Source organism: Chironomus tepperi, unplaced genomic scaffold (assembly GCF_022539635.2).
Source record: "Chironomus tepperi strain 1889 unplaced genomic scaffold, CSIRO-AGI_Ctep_v1 contig_177, whole genome shotgun sequence".
In the NCBI taxonomy this organism is placed as follows: Eukaryota; Metazoa; Arthropoda; class Insecta; order Diptera; family Chironomidae; genus Chironomus; species Chironomus tepperi.
The window spans coordinates 1,122,826-1,143,572 of record NW_027226299.1 but is presented as its reverse complement, the minus strand read 5'-3'; the positions used below and the strand labels follow the sequence as shown (position 1 = coordinate 1,143,572).

Sequence of the window (20,747 nt, the reverse complement as noted above, 5' to 3'; positions counted from 1 at the left end):
GAAATGATGTGTGAGACTGTAAAATTGCTAGTGCCTTTCATTATAAAAATTTAAATGCTAATAAATTCTTTATTGGATTTTGTTCTGTTGGGAAAATTTTAGTTGAAAACCGTTAAAAATTAATTTTGAAAATAAAATTTCGATAAATTTTTGAATTTGGAGGTTCGTCCAAATTTAAATTGGAAAAGTTCGTTAAATTCTAAAATTTTGTTAAAATATAGATTTGAAAAGTTCGTCAAAATTTTGATTTTAGAAAGTTCGTTAAATTCAAAATCTAACAATTTTGAATTTGAAAAATTCGTTATAATTTTGAACTTGAAAAGTTCTTCAAAATTTTGAACTTTAAAAAGTCGTTAAAATTTTGGATTTAAACTTTCGTTAACATTTCGTTGAAATTTTAAATTTGAAAAGTTCGTTATTCGAGTTACTTTAGCAAACTGTCAAAATTAATAGATAAATTATAAACCATCAACTGAGATGCCAGCCTTTTAACAATAATAAGAGCTATTTCATAAAATAAATTTTTGCATAAAAAATTTCAAAAATTTTGTTTATATTTTCATTAAAAATACACAAAACTTTTCATTCTCTCAAACCAATCACGTTTTGTAGCTGTATATTCAATTTTTCAGTTTCCCCTTTTCAAGATTATATACAGCAGTAGATGGAGAAAAAGAGTGAGAGAGTAAAAATTGTGAGTGGTTTTCAAGTGAAAAGATTTTTTGTGATGCTGGTTGCATAAATATTATATTTTCATGAATTTCATCGTATTTTAATTTATCACGTCCGAAAAGACTTGATAAAAATTGACCTATGTGTCCCTCGTATGGATGCTCATTATTCATGTGTGAAATGCTTCCTTTTTGTCATCATTTAAGTACAGAAAATCAAGTGCGGAAGGAAGGAAGTGTTTAATCCAAATAATCAAAAATGGACCTACTTCTTGTGCCTTTTTTTTCCTACATTTTGTGGTACAATCAGTAGATGGGAAAAATTTCAGTCACGTCCAATTTTATGAATCGATGAAATTAAATATGAAAAATAAATGCTTTATTCAATGCTGTAATATTTTGAAATTTCATCACGTTTGAATTATGATGAATCGAAAAATACTTCACTTCCGGATCATGCACGAGTGGAATTGCTTTTAGAGTATTAAAGGATAGCTTTTTACGACTCTAAATGAAAAAAATACTTTCGAATTAAAAATTTGCAATGTAAGCAATAAGGAAAAATGTTAAGTTTGAGACATTCTTCATTTTGTATCCTACCTGATAGTCAACTTCACCAATTATGTCGATATCATAACTTATATTAATCTACTTAACATCAAATTCAATTGCATTCGTTATCTTTATTGTGACTTTATGATTTTTTGGAATTTACATTTATATAAGTTCTCAAGTGTTAAATAGCATAGCTGCTATGTAATAATTGTTTACAAACTATATAACAGTGTCGATTTTACGTGTAAGTGGAAGAGGTAGGCATTACTTGTTAAATCTCAGAAAATTAAATTTATATGTTGAGTCATTTACTTATAGCAGTGGTGGGCGACCTGTGTACCGTGGCACACTAGTGTCACCCTTCTATTTTTCTTCATTCTTAGAAGCTAAATAGTCCGATCGGTGTACATTGTAGTACTAATCACTTGGAATATATCTTGACTTCCAAAACCTCCTGAATACGCCAGTGGAACCAAGCGACGTTTACATGATAGTGATTTCTAATAAGCTGTGAGCATAAAGCAGACCCTGCCTCATAAGTAAATGACTCCCCTAAATTATTCTCAATAAATCGCTCTAGCTGGTACAGATCCAATTGTAACTGGAAAACAAATTTTTGTATTTCCATGAAATCCACCAATTTCACCTTCAATTTCAATTGAATAACTAATCGTAATGACTTTACAATATCCTTCATTAGAACAAATTAGTGTCGTAGGTATCTCCAATATACTTTCAAAATAATTTGATTCTTTTGCCTTAGCACCCGCAGAGACAATTGATAACATGATGTCACTGTCCATTTTTGTTTTCCTTTCTGGATGGCGATAAGTATACACAATCAAACGTTTTAAACTAACTCGTGTCTGCTTCACATCAACATTACTTTTATTCACGTAATCAATTTTGATTGGCACACTTTGACCAAGTGCAAATCCAGTGCACGGCGTAGTAACTGTCATTACGAGTGATCCTGATGCGCAATATATACAACGGAATGACTTAACTTCTTCAAATTTAAATGGTAATCTCAATTCTGGACATAAATTCAGGTCATCATAACGAACTACTTCAAATGGCACATGCCCGTCTTTGATATAATGATTAGGAATACCCAAAGAACCAATTGCAGTGTAAGAAATACTTCCAAGCCTTGTGCTTAATGAGGATGGCAATTTGTGTGGTAATTGACATGAAAAACTGTATCTATGAATTCCTGGCTGAAGTGTAATTGTCGGACCTGTCTTGTGACCTAAAAAGTAAGTTTCTGCATCCAAGTAATCCTCTCTGCCCCAAGAGTTCTCTGAAATTTGAATTGTTTATTGATTAATATAACCCTGGTTGTTTATGCTTCCTTACCTGTGACAAATTCTCCACCTTTGTCATCCTTCGTTCCAACACTTTTTGTCTTTGTTTCTTCCCAGTTTACATCTGCTCTTCCAACAACTGTGACATAGAAACCTATAAATTGATAAAAAGTATGTGTCAGACTCTAAATTCAATAGAATTTCGTAACAAATGGTAATTGTTATATCAACAAAATTTGGATTAGAGGAGGATCGTTAGGATATAACACAGTTGTGGGCATGTAAATGTGAAAAACAGGGTCAACTGCTCTGGCATGCATCAGCTACTATATTCATTATGATAAGAGTATACCCGAGTATACCCAAAAGGGGGTCCAACGACAGAGCCAGTTTCAGATGCCGACTAAGGGAGGCCCACACATATTACATATGATCTGCACGGTCAGCGAGGCAAGGAAGTAAATAGACCCAAGAAATCAACCTTAGATTCATGGATTAAAAATGGACTCTCATTATATTCCGACTCAGATCTAGCTAAATGCACACATTTTAATTGACACAGATTACTTTACATTGTATGTCCTCCACATGATCGAGCAGTAACTCCACAGTTCCTAAAATAAATCAAATATTTGTATTATCAATAAAGTTTTATCATTTTAGCAAGTCAATAAATACCTCTGAGTATGTGTCCTGGATAATAAACTAAAGTGCCACTTGAATTAGGCTCTAAATATACATTAACAACAGTCATAATTCACTTTAACGACCTTGAATTTAATTTAATATCTATAAATATCAACTGGACATAAAATAATGCAACAATTGTGTTCTAATTACTAGAAAATACTAAAATTTCACCTCGCCGTCAACAACTTAAAGTTTCATTTGTTATCTTTTTTTTGCGCGAGTTAATTGATAACAGCACTGGCATTTGAAAATATCATAAACATCAAGTATTTAATTACTTTGAATGAAATGATTGTGTAAAATCGAAATATAATTATTATTGTTAGTTTCTACATGTCCCGCCAAGATATTTAAATGATAAGACATTCCAGTATTTACCTTTAGTCATGAACTTGAATGGAATTTGATAAAAAACAACTGGATGGGATTGGTAGCAACAAAAATATCAATTAATGATGTACAAATACATGTCATGAGATAAAAAAAAATATTTAACGATAACTTTATTGTATCTTAGACAATTTGTAGCCATAAATGTCTCGCTGATGACATCATGGCTGGTAACTATGGTTAGGGACAACATCAGCTTCTTTGGATTTTCATCCACTGCAGATGATGATTAGCAGATCATGATCAAATGATGACAACATGGCATAACAGAGTTGGCAGGACTCCGGAAGTTGGTCTGCATAGTCCGATTGCAGTAGGGTCCAATATGGAACTCTGCCAATTCAACTGTACTATGCCGTGCTGACATCATTCGACACTGTGCTGATCAAGCTAGTCATTGTTCCAATTCTGACTAAAACACAGGTCTAGCTTGGAAGTTTCCAATCGTAATCGGAATGCTAATTTTTGGATTAGAATGAAACATGCTAAGTTCCCCCTCAATGTCAACAGAATACTTGATATTAACTATTCTGCAGTATCTGTCATTTGAACAAGCCAAATTCATTGGAATCTCCAAAATGGATTCAATACGATCTGACTGCCTAGCTTTAACTCCTTGAGCAACTACTGATATTATGATGTCATCAAACTTTTTTGTTTCTGTTTTGGGATGTTGACATGTGAATCGTACTGTTCGCTTTAGAGTTACTTTTGTATGCTTTACATCTACGCTGCTTTTGTTTAAGTATTCAATTTTGATAGGAACACTTTGACCAATTGCAAATCCAGTGCATGGTGTAGTCACTGTCATTACGAGTGAACCTGTGCAGAATATGAAGCAAAATGATTTGACTTTTTCAAGCTTAAATGTCGATCTTAATTCTGGATATAAGTTTAAGTCGTCAATGCGAATCACATTGAATGGTGTATGTCCAAAGCAAATTCTATAGCGGTTCTCAAGGTCGATATTGCTTTCAACACAGTAAGAAATTTCCCCAAATTTTCCACTAAACGAAGAAGGTAAATTTTGGGGTAATTGACAAGAAAAATTGTATCTATAAACACCTGGCTGAAGTGTAATTAACGGTCCTTTTTTAACACCCATTAGGTAAGTTTCTTCATTTAAGGAATATTCTGTACCCCAGTAATTTACTAGAACAAGAAATTTACAATGATTTTCCAGTTCTTGACTTTTGACGAATCTTCATACCATCAAAGTGTTCTATAGTTACTGTATCACCACTTCTCTCTCTTATCGATTCATTTTTTTGCCAAATTACTTCCGCTTTTCCGACAACTGTTACAGAGAAACCTAAAGAATAAATTTGAAAGCTGGATTAAAGGATTAAGAAGGTTTAGGAAGTTTCTCGGAATACAATACTTTACAGTGTATGTTTTCTACGTGATCCAGTGGGTACTCCACCATTCCTTAATTAATAAAATGTTCAATCTACAATATCACTAATTAAATGTCGAGGAATTAATAAAAACCTTTGAGCAAGTGACCAGGATGAAAATCGAGCGTGCCATTTGAATTTGGCTCTATGTACACATTGATATCTCTTACCATATTTAAAAAAACTTTATATTTTGAATTAAAAGATTAGACTGACCAAAAATATTGGAACTACTTTGGTCTAATCGCTAGAAAATACTAAAATTTCGCTGTATTTATCAACATTTTACAGTTTTTGTTTATTACATTTTTGCGATATTGTTGATAACAGCACAAAATACCATAAAAATCAACAAGTTCCGTTTTTAATCACGTCCCAATTCACAAGTCGGTTGTGAATCATTGCTTACAAGAAAACTTCCGTTAAAATTTAAAATTTCCCGCCAAAATTTAAAAGTTGTTGATCGTTTCTTGAATGTTTTCATTCAACAATAACAAAACATTCATTGCGATCGTCGTTGAAAGTTCTTTTATTTTTTATTTTAATTAAATAGATTAATTTACATCCTAATTAGTATTGTATAAAGTGAGGAAGCTGTGAATATTTCATAGCAACTAAGGATGGATAGCTTCACGGATATTCTTAACACCGATAATTCAATGATTATGGCAATATCAACGCAAGCATTGCTTGAAAACAATGAATTGGGTAATTTCTTGATTTTTGCAAAAACTAACATTTACTGATAAATCCTGCTATTTCCAGATGATGAGAAGTTTATTGTGAATTCAATAAGGAAGAGACCTTCAGATGAAACATTCAAGACGCCAGAAAATCTAGCAAAACGACAAAGGAGGATTAAAAACACTCCAAAATCTGCCAAGAAATCCAGTTGTGCTGAAAATTATTTCCTTGATGAAGACGATGAGATTCCGAACTTGACACAACAATTAATGAGTGTTTTAGATGACAATAAAGAAGTTACATTGACTCAATCAACAGACTGCATAAATGAGCTTGTAGGAAGTGATAATTTTGATATTATTGAGAATCCAATTACTTGTTCTCAATATGTTTGTGAAAAAACATCAGATAGTCCTGGAATTCAAACTTCACAAACATTCAGTGCAAAAAAGAAGAGAAGATCCAGCATAACTATCAAGCAAATCAATTCCTATGGACCATTCTTCGGACTTTCTCAAAAACAAAAGAACTATTTATTACAACTGAAAGGAATCCCGAGTCTTTATGATTGGCAAGAAGAATGTTTAAGTCTTAAGTCAATAGACGACAGACGAAACCTTATTTACGCACTTCCAACAAGTGGAGGTAAGACTTTAGTGGCTGAAATATTGATGCTGAGGGAAGTCATATTGAGAAAGATGAATGTCATTTTTGTTCTGCCTTATGTTTCCATTGTACAAGAAAAAGTACATGATTTGATGCCATTAGCTGTTGAATTTGATTTCTTGGTCGAAGAATATTGCTCAGGAAAAGGATCAATTCCACCAACAAAACGTAGAAATAAAAGTTCGATTTACATCTGCACAATGGAAAAAGCAAACATCCTCCTAGATAGTTTAATAGAATCAAAGAGAATTAAGGAAATCAGTATGGTCGTTGTGGATGAATTACATATGGTTGGAGATCCTCAACGAGGTCATGTCCTTGAGTCGTTCTTAGCCAAAGCCAATTTTGTTGATGACAGTCAAATTCAAGTCGTTGGGATGTCCGCAACAATCGCTAATTTACATGAAATTGCAAGCTTCTTAAATGCTGACATTTATACAAGAAATTTCCGTCCAGTTGAACTCAAAGAATATGTCAAAATCGGAAGTGATTTAATGTATATAAATCCAAATCCTTCATCAGTCGCAGAAACATTTAAAGTAACTCGATCTCATATTGGTACTGAGTGTCCTGATAGATTATCAAAAAGAGATCCTGACAGTATTGGTGTGCTTGTTCTTGAAGTTGCTTTGAAGTCATCATGCTTAATATTTTGTTCTACCAAAAAAGGATGTGAAAATGTCGCAAAACTTCTAGTCGATATCCTGCCAAAAGAAATGAGGACAGTCAAGGTAAATGAAAAGAAAAATTTAATTATGGCAATAAGGAATGATTCGAATGGAAGCATGTGTCCACTTTTACTGCAAACTATTCCATTTGGAATAGCTTATCATCATTCTGGTAAGATTTAACTTAAGAATTATTTTTAATCCTTTAATTAATCCTGTGATTTACACATAGGTCTAACAAATGATGAACGGAGGCATATAGAGGAAGCATTTCGTCTACAAATCATCACAGTCATTTGCTGTACATCAACATTAGCAGCAGGAGTCAATTTACCAGCAAGTCGCGTCATTATTCGATCGCCTTATGTTGGACCTCAATTTCTCACATTAAGTCGTTATAAACAAATGATTGGACGTGCTGGAAGAGCTGGAAAAGCAGAGACTGGTGAAAGTATTCTCATTTGTGATCAAAAAGACTATCCAAAACTAGTCAATCTATTAACATCAAGAATGGACAGCACCACCAGTGCATTTATTAACAATAAATTATTATTTCGATCAGTAGCATTGGATTTAATTGGAACTGGACTTTGTAAGTCTTATGAAGATCTAATGGAATTTACAAAATATTTATTATGTCACGTACAACAAGAACAATTTGATGACAAATTGAGTGATATCATAGCTAAGACTATTGAAGAACTTCTCGTAGAAGGTGCTATTGTCCATAATTTTAAGTCACTTGGATATCAAAAGCCAATTTCCAAATTCATGCTTAACGGTGAGGAAGTCTATTTATTTTCTAGTGATGAATTGCACGTAAGTAAACTTGGAAAAGCAGCTGTAAATTCAGGAATGTCATTAGAAGAAGCTCGAAAAGTAGAAATGGATCTCAAAAAAGCACATGAATGCTTAGTGTTGACGGAATGTCTACATTTATTATTTATAGTGGCACCAAATGAAGCAGTAGAATCAAGTTTTTTGAACTACAAGACTTACAATGAGAATTTTATGAAACTATCTCCTGCTTTATTGCATACAGCAAGAATCATTGGATTAACTGAGAAAACAGCTATGAGAATGGTCATTAATCCAAATTTTACTGAAAAGGAACTAGCTTTATTGAAAAGATTTTATATTGCATTAATATTGAATGAATTGTGGAAAGGAAAAGATGTTTTTACGGTCTCAAAAAACTATAAAGTCAATCGAGGTGTTGTCCATAAATTGATGCAGTCAGCAGCTTCACAAGCATACAGCATATTTAAGTTTTGTGAAGTATTTGATGAATATTGGGTATTTAAGGAAATTCTTGAGAAATTTTCTAAACGTTTGTCTCATTGTTGCGCTGCTGAGCTTTTACCATTAATGGAACTTCCAGGAATTAAAATTGGACGAGCTAAACTCATGTATAAGGCAGGAATTCGTACAGTTTGTGACGTTGCAGCATTAACTCCAGAAGATCTCGTAAAATCTCTTAAAACAATTAATTTGAGACAGGCGCGACAAGTCATTCGAGCAGCAAAGCATGCTGTTGCCGAAGAACTTGATAATATCAAAGGAAAAATGTATGAAATGATGGAACTGACTAAAACTTAATAGTTGAAATTGTATATATCATTGATTAATAAATTAATTCACTAAAAGTGGTAATTTTATTGCCTTTTTCAGAATTCCAAGTCCGTCCGCACTTGATTCGTGATATTAAGGCATAAATGTGTAAATTTAATGTCATTAAAATGGTGACAAATTGCTATAAATTATCGAAATTTTGCTATCCTAAACGAATTCGTATATTCACGACAAGATTCGTATCGGCTTACAAAGTCATAACAAAATTTATGGCATCGACAAATTAAAATTCTATTACCGAATCCATAAAATAAAATTTGAATCGTGTTTTATTGATTACTTTACTTTCGTTAGCTGAGTCAAGGTCGGACAAGAATTTTAAACTCGGCGTATAGAAGTTTAGTGCCTCTGTTATGTAATTGGCTAGGTATTTAGCTCAAATTTAGTATGGTAACTCGAAAGTCATCGGTTCGAAGAAGTTTAGGTGCTTCAACTGCTTAAAGAGAGGATTATGAGCATGAAGTATTGTTTTAACGTTCATTTGAGATTTGAATAATATTTATTGTTCATAGTTGAAACCCCCTTTTCATATAAAAAGATCAGTCTGTTTTTAAACTTAGATAAATAATCATCTTATTCATTTATAAATCCTTAAGGAAGTAGTTTTAATTAAACTACAGTCATCACTATAAGTGACCGACCCTTTTGCTGTGGATGAGCATCTTGAATTTAACTAAAGATAATACTTGATCATAGTAAAGTGAGAATCTTTTGAGATCAATTGATAAGACAAAAAAATAACATTTTTAAGTCTCTGAGCATGAAAGTAACATGATGCAGCATTTATCATTATCAGATGAGAGAATTTCTCTTCCGGTGACAATTTTTGGATGCATCTATTTTAGTTATAGTTGTCAAGTCGTGTAGACATGCATCTTAAATTAGGAATTATTTTAATTATTTCTTTAAGTTATTCTGTTGCATTTATTCCTTATCCATTTGTTACTAATTACCTGTTAGAATCATTTTTGAAAGACATCAAAGCAGATCAAATAGACTTGGATAATTTTACAATAGGAACAGAATGTCAACGAAAGTGTATTCCAAATGACCGACGAATATGTCATTTTAATATGACAATCAAATCATTCCAAATAATGGGAGGGTATGTAGCTGCATGATGTAATTAATTTAATTATTGTGTAACTTCTATATCTACAGAGCATGCCAAAACTGTACGGATGGTGACTTATCGCATTGCTTTCATTCAAAATGTATCATGGCTGATGGAATAAGACGCGGATTCTTGAGTGTTAATCATCAATTGCCTGCACCTGCTATTCATGTTTGCAAGGATGATGTGATTGTGGTTGATTTAACGAATGATGCAAGTGGAACAGCAACAAGCATACATTGGCATGGAATAAGACATATCCTAGGAACACAATATTTTGATGGAACTCCTTATCTTACTCAGGTTTGTAACTATCGGCTAAAAACTTGACCTTGACATCTTAAATTCTGATTATTTCTAGTGCCCGATCCCATATGGAAATAAATTCAGGTATGCATTCACAGCTGACGATGAGGGAACTCATTTTTATCACAGTCATAGTGGACATCAAAAAGCAAATGGAATTTTCGGCGCTCTTGTTGTACGAGCTCCCGATAACACAAATCCGAACAGACATTTATATGACTATGACCTACCCGAACATATAATCATCGCATCAGATTGGATGCATCATCTTGCCGAAGATGATTTTCCCGGAATTGTGTCACGTTCACAACTCACACAAAGTATACTAATTAATGGACATGGGAGATTCTTCAATGTATGTACAATTATTTTATTTATGAATGGAATTATTAACAGTTCCGTTTCCAACAGCAAACATCGAAAAAATATCAATTAGCTCCATTGACTATATATCACGTAGAACCAAATATGAAGTATCGGTTTCGATTTATTAATTCGGCTTTCAATGTGTGTCCCTTTTTACTGCAAGTTGAACATCACGAAATGTCAATTATTGCCACAGAAATAAGTTATGTTGAGCCATTTACCATCGATGCACTTTATTCATTGACTGGCGAACGGTTTGACTTTGTTATTAATGCAAATAAAACCCCAGGAGACTATTGGATTAGACTTCAAACTATGGCACCATGTCGGATCATAACCGAAGGATTTGCTGTGCTGAGATATAGGAACTCATCAGGTGGCACTGTTGATTTTGTTGACAAAGATCCACCAAGGGAATCCAAAGAATTTTCAGCAAAGAAAATATTCAATTCTCCTAAACCAAAAATCAAGGATATTCCATTTTTAGAACTTAATGCATACGAATATGATGAGAGTATAATTAAATCTGACCCTGATCATAAATTTTATTTATTCCTTGATTCACCAACACTCAGCGATGATGCTTTATATTCCAATCAAACACATTTTCGAATGAGCTGTAAGTTTTATAATTAAAGACCAGAGAGATTAACACTTATTTATTAAAATTTTATCCTCCCACCAGATGAAACTACAAAGGTTAATTTTAACAACATTGGAACATTTAATAATATCAGTCTGCTATATCCTTCATTTCCCCTATTAACACAGCCTGAAATGATTGATGAAACAATGTTCTGTAATGAGAACAGTACAGTAGGAAAATTCTGCACTGATAATGGATTTGGAAATGTGACAGCATGCAGATGTATACATAGACTTAAAGTTGACCTTAATTCAATTGTTGAATTCATTGTTGTAAATGTTGATGACCAAATACCTCATCCCATACATTTGCATGGACATAAATTTCATATTGTTGATATGGGAGTCTATGATAAAAAGCCAATTCCTGGTTGGGTTAAAAACGGCGGTATTCCAAATGAAACACATAGTAGACCACCATATAAAGACACGTGCATACTTCCGTATCCTGGATATGTTCGACTACGATTTCGTGCTGATAATCCCGGATTTTGGCTGTTTCATTGTCACTTTGATTGGCATTTGGAAACTGTAAGTTAAAGTCTTACCAAATTTACTTATAAATGATTTTAATGCTTTGTTTTAGGGAATGTCTTTGATTCTGCAAGTTGGAGAACTTAATCAAATGGTGAAACCGCCAAAGGACTTTCCAAAATGCTCCAATTATCAAGTCAGTAAGATCAATGGATAACTTTTATTTGGTATTGTTAAAAAAGTTACTATTATAAATAAATACAGTTTAAAAAATAAGTCAGTTTAAGTTTGTCTATCCTCTAAAGACTGGGATCTTTGGAAGCATCAAATTATTTGGAGATTCGGTAACAAAGTTAACCAATGCTTGATTCATCAAGCTATTTGTGATATCAATCAATATTCTGATACATTTTAATGGATTTGGAAGTGATTTGCGGCTACCACTAACATAAGCAGTGACTGGAGCTCCGTTAACATTAAGAGCAGCACCAACGTATTTTCCTACCAAGTCTGGTATACAGTCAAGGATTGATGCGAATGAATCCAAGAACAAATCACCAAGATTGGTGGATGTAAACATTGCAGTTCCAGCTGTAAGGAAGGATAATGAAATGATGAATGTCACGTGAAAAATAAGAAATATCGAAACTTACAAGAAACAAAGGATCCCTTCAAGTTCAATAAGTGAACTAACTGCACTACATATTCTGTCATTGCTTTGTATGTCGTGTTACAAGTGGAAATATCGCCTTTGAAAAGAATTAAGGAAGTATAAAAAATTGGTAGATATATTTAAAGATTAAATAAGCTTACTTGTTGAATTAAGGGCAAAGTTTGCAAATCCAGGAATCACATTCTTAACCAACTGATAAATTTGACTCTGCATGTAGAGCAAATCATTAGAAACACAATCTAAAGGTGATGGGAATGGAGCGGAAGCGTTTCCATTAAGAATTTCATAAACTATATCAGAATCAACGCCAGACATAAAGCTTGTTGCATTTGCAGCAAAAATAATCATTGTATCCAATTCACAAATGAGATCAGCCATGAAGAATGGAGTTAGAACTGGATATTGAACGGAAACGTCTGTAAGAAAAAAGGATTTTAAGTTGATTGGAATGTTCTTTTGATGATCATCATACTTATTGTGTAAAATCGGAGTTTATCGACATAGCTGAACCAAAGATTTTGGAATGACTTGAATTCACTGTAGAATGGTTCACAACTAGCTGGGACGCTTGTGTTAGCAATACTGTTGTTAATATTATTATATGTTGAATTGATACTTTGAATTTGAGATGAAATCAATCCTTTGACACAACTTAGTGGTGCTGGAACAGGAGTTGATTGATTGGCAACAAAAGCATCGATAATTGTTGAGTTCATATTATAGAATTCAACGAGACTGTCTGCCATGATCTTCTCTGTACACTTTCTTGATAAATTAATATGATCCAAGAATAAGCTTGACAATCCAACGTAAGCAAAAGCATTAGCAGCAACTGTAATGAAAATTCTGAAGATTTAGTTTTCCTGAATATTTCGATTTTTATGTCCTTACGTTTTGCAATGTCTATTCCGGTACTTGTAATAATATCAGCGTTGGTAAAGTATTGACTTTGTATTTGAACGACAGTTGGACATGGAGTGCTTTCATTGACTGGATAATCATGTAATTAAATTTAATTGATTTTCGAGAATTAAGCATGAAATTAATACTTACTAGGAGATGTGATTACATTTGAGTCTAATTCAGGAATAACATTGTCAGTAAGATTTTGTATATATCCCAAGAATGACAACAACTCTTCCTCAATACAATCAAGTGGAGCAACAAATGGAGGATTAATAGTTCCATTGAATATTCCAAAGATATAATCAGGATCTATTCCTGTAAATGCACTAGCTCCAAGTGCCATTGAATTTATGCCTACATCTAGATTGCATTCAAGATTTCCAATGTAGCTACTTCCGACGTATGGATACAAAAAGACGGTTCCTAATAACGACAAATATTCAGAATTCCGTTGAAATTTCCTTAAACTTTCACTTACTATTCACAAAGTTGTATGTTTCATCCAGCATATATTCACAAATTTGAAGCAATACCAAGTAATCGGATTGAATTGTACCACATGCTGACTCACCGCCGCCAAGTACACTTCCTGTGAATCCTAAAAGCAACAAACTTGATAGAAACTTCATTTTTACTTTTATTTAACTTTCTCCTTCGATAAATTAATTATGTCTGATAGTTTTGTGAGTTGCCTTGTCCTTATATACTCGAAGGACTGTAGAGTCGATCATAAAGTTTTCCAAAGTCAATTTAAAATTCTCGTAAAAGTTGGATTTTATTGCCTTTTTAGCGCATTTTCTTATAAGGAAAAGATGCTATTGTCTGCATTTTGTCTGTTTGGTCTGCTGCTTGACTGCTCATCTAGTTTAAGCTTTTTTGAAAGGGGTTTTTGGGTTAGTATGAGTGTTTTAGCTATCATAGACGACTTCCTAAGTGCGTTAGTCTAGACTGAAGACTGCCTGAGTGTAAGGATAGTTATATAAAGTTTTAAGTACGTCAAAACACCGAGCCTACGAACTCGGTCTTGTGTCAGAGCCTATCCATAGCCTTATTTGGAAAATGCGTTACCATCGGTCTCAAGTGACCACGTCTATACTAGTTTGAATTTCTGAAAATTTTGAGCACGATCCTTAAATATTTACGAAATTTTTAAAAGATGCTATTTTGACCATAAACTTCATTTTTACAAAGTCATGTGCCTTTTACGCTTTGACTTTGACATTCTGTTCTCGTGCATTTCATGTGACTTAAAAATTAGTTTTTAAATATTTTATGTGTCTGTCATACACTCGTGATTAATAAATATTAAGTGGTTAAAATCTCGTAAAAGTCAAAATGAGCCATTTAACGTGATGTGCATGCTTTTAAAGTAGTGAAATTACAAGAGAATTCGAGCTTAAATACTCAAATTAAATATCTCTGATTTCATAATCAAAAAGAGAATTCTCTTAATCTATCAGCAATTAGACTCAATCATTTCAGTAATAATTATCAAGTCGTGTAGACATGAACATTAAATTAATCATCATTGTAATTATCTCTTCAAGCATTTCCAAAGCATTTATTCCTTATCCATTCCTTACGAATAATATATTAAAATCATTTCTGGATGTCGTTAAAACTGATGATTTAATAGAACTAGATAATTTTACATTAGGAGCAGAATGTCATCGAAAGTGTGTTGCAAATGACCGACGAATTTGTTATTTTAATTTTGCACTTAAGGCATTCCAGATAATGGGCGGGTAAGTATGTAACTTCTTGTGTTGTTTACTGTATTTCTTATCAAAATATTACGTATGAATGACAGAGCATGTCAAAACTGTACGGATGGTGACTTATCGCATTGCTTTCATTCAAAATGTATCATGGCTGATGGAATTAAACGAGGATTTTTGAGCATAAATTATCAACTGCCTGCACCAGCTATTCATGTTTGTAAAGATGATGTGATTGTGGTGGATTATACGAATGATGCAGATGGAACTGCTACAAGCATTCATTGGCATGGAATGAGACAAATTTTGGGTACACCATATTTTGATGGAACTCCTTATCTTACTCAGGTTTGTAATCATTGCATGTAAACTTGACCTTGACATACTGAATTCTAATTATTTCTAGTGCCCGATCCCATATGGAAATAAATTCCGGTATGCATTCACAGCTGACGACGATGGAACTCATTTTTATCACAGTCATAGTGGACATCAGAAAGCAAATGGAATTTTCGGCTCTCTTGTTGTACGAGCTCCTGATAACACAAATCCGAATAGACATTTATATGACTATGACCTACCCGAACATATAATAATCGTATCAGATTGGATGCATCATCTTGCCGAAGATGATTTCCCCGGAATGATTTCACGCTCGTTACTCACCGAGAGTATACTAATTAATGGACATGGAAGGTTCTTTAATGTAGGATAAATTGATTTTTTGGATACGACTAAGTCATAAAAAAATTTAATTCTTTTAGCAAACATCCAAAACGTATCAATTGGCTCCGTTGACAATTTATCACGTAGAACCAAATAAGAAGTATCGATTTCGATTCATCAACTCTGGATTCAATGTATGTCCTTTTTTGCTACAAGTTGAGCATCACGAAATGTCAATTATTGCCACAGAAATAAGCTATGTTGAACCATTTACCATCGATGCACTTTATTCATTGACTGGCGAACGGTTTGACTTTGTTATAAATGCAAATAAAACCCCAGGAGACTATTGGATTAGAGCACAAACCATGTTTCCATGTAGAACTGTAATAGAAGGTTTCGCTGTGTTGAGATATGGAAACACATCAGGTGGTACTGTTGGCTTTATTGACAAAGATCCACCAAGGGAATCAACGGATTTTTCAGCAAAGAAAATATTCAATTCGCCGAAACCAAAAGTCAAGGATATTCCATTTTTAGCACTAAAAGCTCTTGAACATGACGACAGTATAATTAAATCCGAGCCTGATCATAAATTTTATTTATTCCTCGATTCCCCAACAATTAGTGATGATGTTCTGTACACGAATGGAACCAATTATCGGATGAGTTGTAAGTTGAAAATTTAATTACAGCGTACACAAATGAAAATCCAATCAGTATGGATTGATTAAGTTAACGTCAGTTTAAGGACTAAAGTTGACTTGGAAGTGATGCTATCTAGGAATTCTATCCCTTTTAACTGTTATTTAAATATTAATTCATTCTAGTTGAGACAACAAAGGCAAATTTCAACAGCATCGGCACATTTAATAATATCAGTCTGCTATATCCTTCATTTCCCCTATTAACACAGCCTGAAATGATTGATGAAACAATGTTCTGTAATGAGAACAGTACAGTAGGAAAATTCTGCACTGATAATGGATTTGGAAATGTGACAGCATGCAGATGTATACATAGACTTAAAGTTGACCTTAATTCAATTGTTGAATTCATTGTTGTAAATGTTGATGACCAAATACCTCATCCCATACATTTGCATGGACATAAATTTCATATTGTTGATATGGGAGTCTATGATAAAAAGCCAATTCCTGGTTGGGTTAAAAACGGCGGTATTCCAAATGAAACACATAGTAGACCGCCATATAAAGACACGTGCATACTTCCGTATCCTGGATATGTTCGACTACGATTTCGTGCTGATAATCCCGGATTTTGGCTGTTTCATTGTCACTTTGATTGGCATTTGGAAACTGTAAGTTAAATTCTTGCCAAATTTACTTATGAATGATGTCTATGCTTTGTTTTAGGGAATGTCTTTGATTCTGCAAGTTGGAGAAACTAATCAAATGACGAAACCACCAAAGGACTTTCCAAAATGCTCCAATTATCAAGTCAGTAAGATCAATGGATAACTTTTATTTGGTATTGTTAAAAAAGTTATTTACTGTTAGCCTTAGTCTATTCTGTAAGCAGTTTCGGAACTGAAATTAATAAAGTCGAAAATTTGGAACTGTAAATACAAAAAACGTGTCGTAAGACACGAAATTTTTAATTCACCTATTAATTTTAAGCATTAAATGGACTTTTATATTATGTAACAACTCGGTTACAGTACAGCCTAATTTATTGCTTACTACTGTCTTTTAAAATTTTTATTAATACACCCGACCTGCGCAATTCGGAAAGGCTCATTTTTCGCCATTCAATTGATCAAATTTCTACATTAAAAAGTCAAGAAACAAATCAATTTTAAAGTCAGTAATGAAGCGGATCAATGGGAATATTCACACCAACGTAGATCAGAAAACTGTATCTGTGCAAGAATTAAAAACACAACTTGAACAAAATAATTGATTTATGAAATAAATGTGATAAATAATTATTACTTATAGAGTAAAAATTATTTAAATGAATGAACTGCGTCCGAATTATGCAGTTTCTAGTGCTTGGGATCAAAAACCGTCAGTAAGATTCAATTGGGTATAAGTACTTTTATTTAGACGAGCCAGACTGAGATTCTCTCGCCCGACTTGGGTATTGTTTTATAATCACTATACGAGCCGGGCTGAGCTTCGCTCGCCCGACTTGGGTAGATTACAGTACTTATTTACTGTTAGCCTTAGTTACAGTATTCTGTAAGCAGTTTCGCCCGAACTGAACTATACGAGCCGGGCTTAATAAAGTCGAAATAAATCACTTTGGAACTGTAAAGTAGGATCCATACAACTTCCAGATACATAAAAACAAGACAAAAAACGTGTCGTAAGAGATCACGAAATTTTTAATGAGATCCAGTAGGATCCATACAACTTCCAGATACATAAAAACAAGATCCAGTAGGATCCAGTTCGATTCCAGACCATTAAAATGAGATCCAGTAGGATCCATACAACTTCCAGATACATAAAAACAAGATCCAGTAGGATCACCTATTAATTTTAATTCACTAAATGAAATGACTTTTATATATAAAAACAAGATCCAGTAACAACTCGACCATTACAGTACAGCCTAATTTATTGCTTACTACTCTTCCAGATTTTAGGATTTCATATTAAAATGAGATCCAGTAGGATCCGACCTGCACAATTCGGGATACATAAAAACAAGATCCAGTAGGATCCAGTTCACTTCCAGACCATTAAGAGATCCAGTAGGATCCAGTTCACTTCTCATTTTTCGCCAAGATCCAGTAGGATCCAGTTCACTTCTAGACCATTAAAATGTCCAATAAGATTCAGTTCAATTTATTTTTTTGTTTGTTTACAAAAATGTATTTTGCAATCAATTGATTTTTTACAAAATTCTTATGGCATTTCTTGCCATACCCAAAAGTATTGAGTCAAGAAACATTTCTCGACACAGGAAGCACCAATCAAGATGCGGTTTTCACTGTTGGATTGGTATTTTCAGGCACAGTTCCACCATTGGAAATATTTGTCAATTCTGTAAGCCTGATGCAGGAAATTAAAAAAACTGACAAAATGCAATATATTCACCCAAATTGAAAATTTGGTGTGAATATGACACATGACTTCTACTGCAGCAGCACAGTAAATTATGATAGTATTTATTTCCATCCTGCATAATTCACATCCACATAAGAAATTTCGCATTTATATGAGAAAGCTGTTGGTTGTCACATTACCACACAACAGCAACATCGACTTTAAAGGAGTAGAAGAATCAGTAAACAGCAGCAGTAGTATAAACATAAGCAGTTGTAGAATGAGAGAGAAATGCATTCAACCGAGAACATAATTCATCATTTTAATCCACAATCGTGTGTGGGATTTCAAGTGCAGAACTATCACATTGGTGATTAATGTTGATTCATTTTGTGCACGGAGGATTTCTAGCTGCTTTAATTCCAAAAATTAATTTCTTTGAGTGAAAAAAAGCTTTTTACTTTTATTTTCTATTGGAACTGACGAAAGTAATAAATTTATGAATTTTCATATTTATGGATGTGAGTGAGATGGAGATAGAATATGACAATGACGGCAAATTATTAATGGTGCAAATTATTGCACAACTGCCTGCTTGTTCCCATTTTTCAAATAGAAACATGACTGTAACATGGAAAACAAAATTGAACTGCAAATGGCACTGGACATGGACATTCTATTGCTATTGAATCAGATTCAAATTACATAAATTTGATGGCACTTTAAAGAGCAGTTCTGGCACCCTAACAAACTTGACGAACGATGCAAGGAATTGCTTTTTAGCATATTTAATTGTCACATCTGCTCATTCGGTTACTTCCTCACTTGTGTCTGCATTTAAATAAAATCGGATTTTTTCATTATTTCTTCTCCATAACAAGCATAGCAAGTAAGCATACATAAAACACTTTCGCATTAATTAACTTAAAACCTCCAACATAAATCTCTTCTTTTAACAGCATCAACATGCATCAGAAATGAAATGAAACGGGAGGAGGTGGACAAAGCTTAGCTTTGTTATTTTTTATTCCACACTTTTTTTCTGTATGTTCATTTATCTAGCCACTATAGCTATACATGGCATTGAATGCATTCAGTTCGTGTGTGCTCATTCAATGAAATGGCAATGAAAGAAGAGCAAGCAAGAACGAGGGAAAGAGGATTTATGAAAAACAATAAAAAATGTCATTTATTTACTCGCCATCGTAGTTCCGGTGTTAAATTTCAATACGCTATGTGCCATCATCATCATCATCATCATCCCCAATGTGATATTTAAATACACACTATGTGATAAATATTGTTTGTATGTCCATGTATGTCCATGCAGAAAGAGCATAAAAAATAAACTTTTTCCTCCCTATTCTGTTGTTGTTTGTTCATTGTTCATTTAATTGCCATTTATGGTGAGATTTTTTCTCAATGCCTGCTGCATTTATTATTATTTTAAACCCTCAGCATGCTTTTGTTTTATTTTCAATTTCTTTAATGAATTCATCAAGTTCCTCTGAATTTCTACGAAAAAAATGAAGCTTGAAAATTTATAAAGTCATATGAATGTTCATGGTTTCCATAACATATGTGCTTAGAATATGCAAAACCCAAATGAAGAAAGTAATAACAAAACAGCACACAACTACATTTTTGGATAGAAAGAGAAAGAGAAGGAAAATAAGTGGAAATGCTTTTCCATTAACATTTTTTCACGTTTCACAGCCATAAATTTAAAAATTCTTCATACTCTATCCATTCATTCCTATTCTATGTACTGTTTGGTTTGGCTTCAACTTCTATACTGTTGCTCCACAAATATAATGCTGCTGATGATGATGCTGAAGCTTTTCTGATGTTTGACTATTTAATTTATGAAACATACTGGAATAACAAAAAAAAAAACAGGCAGGATGAATGAATTGCTTGCTAAAGACGCGAATTTTTGCAGTTTTTGTTGACATTTCAATTTATTTATGTCTATTTAAATTCTCTTGTCATGTCCTCTCCTCACATCATTCCATCTCGTCCAAATATCAAATTACCATTTTATTGTATCAGTGATACTCAGAAGTTCCAGTTCTTAAAGACAAACGAATGCAAATGACTCAATTACCCAATTTGTGGCGTTTAAAAATCTATGAATCTGACATTATTATCGTTTATATTTGGGGTCAAATTTGTGTAATTTAAATGAACGTTTGGGGTTCA

The 20,747-nt window shown here is 33.2% G+C and overlaps 5 protein-coding genes across 5 annotated transcripts; 3 read left to right on the top strand and 2 right to left on the bottom strand.

Annotated features, from left to right (window-relative positions):
• Positions 1-1,334: 1,334 nt before the first annotated feature.
• Positions 1,335-3,425, bottom strand: LOC139089332 (arrestin domain-containing protein 2-like). Its single transcript, XM_070638831.1, has 4 exons — positions 3,212-3,425; positions 3,106-3,147; positions 2,586-2,687; positions 1,335-2,529 (listed from the first exon to the last, which is right to left on the bottom strand). The coding sequence occupies exons 1-4, from the start codon at positions 3,285-3,287 to the stop codon at positions 1,790-1,792; spliced, it is 960 nt and encodes a 319-aa protein (XP_070494932.1). The 5' UTR covers positions 3,288-3,425; the 3' UTR covers positions 1,335-1,789.
• A 268-nt stretch (positions 3,426-3,693) lies between these two features.
• Positions 3,694-5,287, bottom strand: LOC139089331 (arrestin domain-containing protein 1-like). The gene is made up of 4 exons (XM_070638830.1): positions 5,105-5,287; positions 5,000-5,041; positions 4,824-4,925; positions 3,694-4,765 (listed from the first exon to the last, which is right to left on the bottom strand). Exons 1-4 carry the CDS (start codon positions 5,181-5,183, stop codon positions 4,026-4,028), a joined length of 963 nt encoding a protein of 320 aa, XP_070494931.1. The 5' UTR covers positions 5,184-5,287; the 3' UTR covers positions 3,694-4,025.
• A 222-nt stretch (positions 5,288-5,509) lies between these two features.
• LOC139089330 (helicase POLQ-like) lies at positions 5,510-8,636 on the top strand. Its single transcript, XM_070638829.1, has 3 exons — positions 5,510-5,718; positions 5,776-7,200; positions 7,261-8,636. The coding sequence occupies exons 1-3, from the start codon at positions 5,631-5,633 to the stop codon at positions 8,625-8,627; spliced, it is 2,880 nt and encodes a 959-aa protein (XP_070494930.1). The 5' UTR covers positions 5,510-5,630; the 3' UTR covers positions 8,628-8,636.
• An 893-nt stretch (positions 8,637-9,529) lies between these two features.
• LOC139089524 (uncharacterized) lies at positions 9,530-11,810 on the top strand. The gene is made up of 6 exons (XM_070639077.1): positions 9,530-9,765; positions 9,822-10,077; positions 10,136-10,435; positions 10,492-11,065; positions 11,132-11,622; positions 11,678-11,810. Exons 1-6 carry the CDS (start codon positions 9,530-9,532, stop codon positions 11,780-11,782), a joined length of 1,962 nt encoding a protein of 653 aa, XP_070495178.1. The 3' UTR covers positions 11,783-11,810.
• Positions 11,811-14,639: 2,829 nt separating this feature from the next.
• On the top strand, positions 14,640-17,128 carry LOC139089371 (uncharacterized). The gene is made up of 6 exons (XM_070638894.1): positions 14,640-14,889; positions 14,955-15,210; positions 15,269-15,568; positions 15,627-16,200; positions 16,359-16,849; positions 16,905-17,128. Exons 1-6 carry the CDS (start codon positions 14,651-14,653, stop codon positions 17,007-17,009), a joined length of 1,965 nt encoding a protein of 654 aa, XP_070494995.1. The 5' UTR covers positions 14,640-14,650; the 3' UTR covers positions 17,010-17,128.
• Positions 17,129-20,747: the final 3,619 nt, after the last annotated feature.

Coding starts and splice junctions, on each gene's coding strand:
- LOC139089330 (XM_070638829.1), top strand. CDS start 5,631: ATGGATAGCTTCACGGATATTCTTAACACCGATAATTCAATGATTATG. Junction 5,719..5,775: donor GCTTGAAAACAATGAATTGG/GTAATTTCTTGA, acceptor TGCTATTTCCAG/ATGATGAGAAGTTTATTGTG. Junction 7,201..7,260: donor AATAGCTTATCATCATTCTG/GTAAGATTTAAC, acceptor ATTTACACATAG/GTCTAACAAATGATGAACGG.
- LOC139089331 (XM_070638830.1), bottom strand. CDS start 5,183: ATGGTAAGAGATATCAATGTGTACATAGAGCCAAATTCAAATGGCACG. Junction 5,042..5,104: donor TCCTGGTCACTTGCTCAAAG/GTTTTTATTAAT, acceptor TTATTAATTAAG/GAATGGTGGAGTACCCACTG. Junction 4,766..4,823: donor AACTATAGAACACTTTGATG/GTATGAAGATTC, acceptor TTCTTGTTCTAG/TAAATTACTGGGGTACAGAA.
- LOC139089524 (XM_070639077.1), top strand. CDS start 9,530: ATGCATCTTAAATTAGGAATTATTTTAATTATTTCTTTAAGTTATTCT. Junction 10,436..10,491: donor GACATGGGAGATTCTTCAAT/GTATGTACAATT, acceptor CGTTTCCAACAG/CAAACATCGAAAAAATATCA. Junction 11,066..11,131: donor AACACATTTTCGAATGAGCT/GTAAGTTTTATA, acceptor TCCTCCCACCAG/ATGAAACTACAAAGGTTAAT.
- LOC139089332 (XM_070638831.1), bottom strand. CDS start 3,287: ATGACTGTTGTTAATGTATATTTAGAGCCTAATTCAAGTGGCACTTTA. Junction 3,148..3,211: donor TCCAGGACACATACTCAGAG/GTATTTATTGAC, acceptor GATTTATTTTAG/GAACTGTGGAGTTACTGCTC. Junction 2,530..2,585: donor AGGTGGAGAATTTGTCACAG/GTAAGGAAGCAT, acceptor TTCAAATTTCAG/AGAACTCTTGGGGCAGAGAG.
- LOC139089371 (XM_070638894.1), top strand. CDS start 14,651: ATGAACATTAAATTAATCATCATTGTAATTATCTCTTCAAGCATTTCC. Junction 15,211..15,268: donor GAACTCCTTATCTTACTCAG/GTTTGTAATCAT, acceptor AATTATTTCTAG/TGCCCGATCCCATATGGAAA. Junction 16,850..16,904: donor TTGATTGGCATTTGGAAACT/GTAAGTTAAATT, acceptor GCTTTGTTTTAG/GGAATGTCTTTGATTCTGCA.